Source organism: Myotis davidii, unplaced genomic scaffold, assembly GCF_000327345.1.
Source record: "Myotis davidii unplaced genomic scaffold, ASM32734v1 scaffold1255, whole genome shotgun sequence".
In the NCBI taxonomy this organism is placed as follows: Eukaryota; Metazoa; Chordata; class Mammalia; order Chiroptera; family Vespertilionidae; genus Myotis; species Myotis davidii.
Window position 1 is genome coordinate 166,815 of NW_006286692.1, and position 4,828 is coordinate 171,642.

The 4,828-nt window shown below is 47.5% G+C and overlaps 1 protein-coding gene across 1 annotated transcript in view; it reads right to left on the reverse strand.

Moving 5' to 3' along the window:
- The window catches only part of LOC102759557, a 37,946-nt gene extending 34,939 nt beyond the window's left edge, over nucleotides 1–3,007 (reverse strand). Inside the window, exon 1 of the mRNA XM_015560595.1 lies at nucleotides 2,933–3,007. Coding sequence (XP_015416081.1) covers nucleotides 2,933–3,002 — 70 coding nt within the window. The 5' untranslated portion in view covers nucleotides 3,003–3,007. The remainder of the gene's footprint in view (nucleotides 1–2,932) is intronic.
- Nucleotides 3,008–4,828: the final 1,821 nt, after the last annotated feature.

Sequence of the window (4,828 nt, forward strand, 5' to 3'; positions counted from 1 at the left end):
TGGGTGGGGGCACAGACATTTGAGGAGAGTCATGGCTAGATCCATGGGTCAGATACCACAGGCATGTGAGAAGAGTGAGTGCTCAGAAAATTAGAAAGTTATAACTCAGCAGATTTTCCGAGGCCTTGAGTTTTCAACTGATATCAGAGGATACAGATATGGATAGAGGTATATTTATACGTAAGAGCACCTAGCCGCACTCTCTGTATCTTTCATTCTGTTGTTTCCTCCTCATCCTGATCCAGCATTGAAGAGACACTCCAAGACAGTAATGAACAGAATTCTACGTATTTTCCCCGCCCATCCCCCTACACTTCCCTTTTGGCACCTCAGCTCTTCTCTATACATGATTTTGCTTCTCTTTTGTCTTTTGAGATTTCACAATGCAAATCATATGGCATTTGTCTTTCCTTTCTGACTCATTTCACTTAGGGTAATAGCATCTATGTCCATCTGTGTTGTTGCAAGTTGCAAGATTTTATTTTTTATATCACTAAACTAGTGGCCTGGTGCACGAAATTCGTGCATGGGGGGTGTCCCACAGCCCGGCCTGCACTCTCTCCAATCTGGGATCCCTTGGGGGATGTCCCACTGCGGGTTTAGGCCAGACATCCCTCTCACAATCCGGGACCACTGGCTCCTAACCGCTTGTCTGCCAGCCTGATCACCCCTAACTGCTACCCTGCTGGCTTGATCGCTCCTAATAATCTCTTCCTTGGCCCTGAACCCAGGACCCAGGATTCCCTCCTCTAGCCGGCTACAGACACCCAGGACCAGGACTTCCCTTCCTCTGGCTGGCCACAGGCACCCGGGACCCAGGCCAGCTTCGCTTGGGCCAGATGCACCCACAGGGGACGATGGGCTGGTGCCTTCACCCCAGCTACAGCTGCAGGTGCCCAGGCCTGCAGAGCAGGTGGCGTCTCTGGCTGGCTACAGCCCAGGACCACAGGGTGGGTGGCTTCTCTGTCTCCCAGGCTGCAGCCAGCCACAGGCACTGGCGCCCAGGACCTTGGTGCGGGCGGCTTCTCTGTTTCCCGGGCAATAGCCAGCCTCGGGCGCTGGCTCCTGGACTGAAGGCGAGCAGCTTCTCTGTCTCCCCCGGGGATGCTGTGTGGGTGGCTTCTCTGGCTGGCTGTGGCCCAGGACCACAGGGCAGGCAGCTTCTTTGTCTCCTGAGCCGCAGTCAGCCTTGGGCACTAGTGCTTGGACCTCAGGCAGGCAGCTTCTCCGTTTCCCCCAGGACCATGGGACAGGTGGCTTCTCTGGGTGGCTGTGGCCCGGGACTGTGGGCGGCTTCTCCATCTCCTGGGCTGCAGCCAGCTGCAGGTGTTGGCGCTGGGAACTGCAGGAGGGCAGCTTCACCCTGCTAGCTTTGTCAGGAAGGATGTCCAGATGGTCTTCTGGAATACCCCCGGTCTAATTAGCATACTACTCTTTTATTAGTATAGATGATATTTCATTGAATATCTGCACCACATCTTTTTAATCCATTCACTTATTGATGGCAAGTTTTACTCATTTTACCAACAGAGAAGCTTGCTTATCTTAAGAGTTTGGTGGAGGGTATGGGGTGAGTTTGGAGAAGTAGAAAGGAGGGCGGGTGTCTGAAGAGAGAACTAAACATCTGTACATGTGCATTTCATGTAGTCACTGAAAAGGATTGAAGAGAACAAAAGGGAAAAGCTTTTTAAAATTTAGCGCGCGCGCATGTGTGTGTGTATATGCAGGCCCTCACACCAACTACATGCACATACCCCACACGCATAGATACATGCATCACAAGTATATATAGAAGTGTGGCCTCGCATGACAGGACACAGATTGTTTTGAGGATTGATGAAATTAGACACATATTAAAAGCTCAGTAAAATATTTGGCACATTAGAAACATGCAACAAATAATTATCAAACTTTTGCGAATACAAATAGTGGAAATTGAACTCAGTGTCTCTGAGTGTCTCAGTAGTAGATGACTATTTTTCAGTTTACTTCTCTGGGTTTTTTGATTTTTCTGCTAACAGGCTTTGCTGCCAAGCCAAGCAGCATACTATGGTTAAAAGAATGAGCTCTGGGCCCTAGGTGGTTTGGTTTAGTGGATAGAGTGTCCGCCTGCAGACTGAAAGGTCCTGGGTTTGATTTTGGTCAAGGGTACATGCCCAGGTTGTGGGCTTGATCCCTAGTAGGGGGCATATAGGAGGCAGAAGATCAATGATTATCATTATTGATGTTTCTATCTCTCTCTCCCTCTCCCTTTCTTTCTGAAATCAATAAATATATATTAAAAAAATACGAAAGAAAGAGCTCTGGAAGCTGGTGGCCCAGACTTGACCTTTGGCTGCTCTACTGAATTAGATGATGATACAGGCAAGTTACTCTCTCTATCTCGGATCCCCATCTGCACGTCCAGGATAATACTCACAGCTCTCACAAAGGGACGTTTGAGTGTGACACGAGTCAATACACACAAAGTTGTCCCTATTGTAGTTTGAAGCATCATCTTTTTTAAAAAAAATATACATTTGTATTGATTTCAGAGAGACAGGGAGAGATGGAAACATCAATGATGAGAGAGAATCATTGATCAGCTGCCTTCTGCATGTCCCACACTGGGGATCGAGGCCGCAACCCGGCATGTACCCTGACTGGGAATTGAACTATGACTTCCTGGTTCTTATTTCGATGCTCAACCACTGAGAAATGCTGGCCAGGAAAGCATCATCTGTTTTGTTGCCTCAGGTAACCAGCTGCTGGAGATGGACCCAAAGAGAAACCACTCAGATCCCTGACTTCATGCGCTCAGATAAAGCCCTGTCCTTGGCCTTGTGTGCAGCCCTGGGTGACACACCCATGTTTCCCTGGAGGCCCTGAAATTTCAGGGGCAAAAAGAAGTCCAGGGGCAGGGAGAGAATGTTCTACCCCAAGGAGTGCTCACCTGGGAGGCCCAGCAGTAGAGTCAGCAGCAGGCAAGGAGGAGGGCGGGGCCAGGAGGCAGGGATGGGCATCCTGGAGGCCTCAGGGGCCTGCTGTGTCCAAGTCTGTGCCCGGAGGACCCGGACTCTCTGATCTGTGAGAGGAGTGAGGCCCCAGCTGTGTATACAAGGGGAAGCGCCTAGGAAGGGGTGAGAAGGCTGTGACACAGTAGCCAGTTTCTGTTTTGTAAACAGTTCTTGCTTCTAGATTGTGAAATAATCAGTCAGGAAAGCAACCTCAGGGTGAGCAGTTACTCATCTTAGTTTTCAGAGGGACTTGGACAGGCCTCCAGGGTGTAGTGCTCAGGGCCTCTGCTCTCTACTGGCCCCTCAGCTCATCTGAGGTTCATGGTGATACCCTATTTTGGGGCTCAGGACAATATTGGTCTGCGGTGTGGGCTGTGTGCCAGACTCCCAAGCACAGGATCCTAGGATGTTGCCGGCTTATGGCCTCATCTCCTTCAGCCTCAGCAAGAGCTACTCATTGGAGGAAGGAAGAGGGCTCATCAGAACCGAGTCAGCATTGGGATGGAACCAGGTCCTCCTCTGAAAGACCTTCTATTCCAACCATTTACTGATGGAACTGGAAAAACTCCACCCAAACGCACAGTGTGGTGTGGACTGCAGAACTGGTATGTGCCTCCTTGCAACAAAGGACGTAATTTCCTCACAACTTTCCGGAAAGCATGTGTATTATATGACCACATCTATACACCCAGGTATTTATCTCAGAGAAATGCAACTTATGTCCACACCAAACGCTGTGAGTAAAATAAATCGTAAGAGTTCAGAAATCAAGAAGAGCCGCAGGAGTATTTATGTGAGGTCTGGCAGTAAAATCTAAAATAATCTGTTAGCAGAGGTGAAAATGGTTGCCTCTGGGAGGAGGAAAATAGTGAGAGGTGAGGTTGATCCCAGTTTTCATCTGTCGAACTTGTAGAACTATTTTCCTCTGAAAACACCTGTATATGTAACCCTGAAGAAGGCAAGATCTAATTCTAGATCATTAATGTTGTCCGTGTTGCAAATAAGAAGACTGCCCACACTGTTAGGAGTAGTAAGTGTTTCACAGGCCTGGGGGATAGGAGTGATGATCACAGTCAATTACCAGGCCACACAGTAGCCACAAACCCCTGGAAATAGTCATGATAACTTTTAATGATTTCATGAATGAGGAAATGTTAAAGATAGCTCTAATTAGAGATGCATAAACAATTATGGGGAAAAGCATGTCAAATTGTGAATTTAAAGTTAAAAAAGTAGACCTAAATAAAGGCATATCATGTCCACGAATGGGGAAACTCAATATTAAAAAGAGATCACTATGCCTGAATTAATATATGTATATTCAATGCAATAAAATAATAATTCCAATATGGTTTTTCGTGAAACACGACGAAGTCATTCTATAATGCATTTGGGCCCTGAATCGCACACCATTTTGAACAACAAAAAGTGTTGGGAAGATTTGCCCAGAAGACGTATAAACACTGATGATAACGCTGTCCTGACCAAGACAGGCTAGTTCTGACAGAGACAGGCAAGTAGCTCAAAGCAACAGAGAGCTCATGAATAGAACCAGGTATTTATGGAAAGTGGACATATGTCAAAGGTGGCAGAGCAATCACTGAGTGCTGGGTAATTTTTCCTTGTGGAGGAAAAAGTCCTCACCGCATACAACACACACACACACATGCACGGGCAATATACTCAGTGCAAAGGCAAACATCGAAAGAGCAAAACTGGATCAAAAGTGGAAAACAGCTTGTGGTAGAACAAAAGCTTCCAGAGGAAACCAGCGCTGCTGATTGTGGACCACACAGAGGAACAAAAGGGGGCTCTGGTATGTTTCAAGGAAG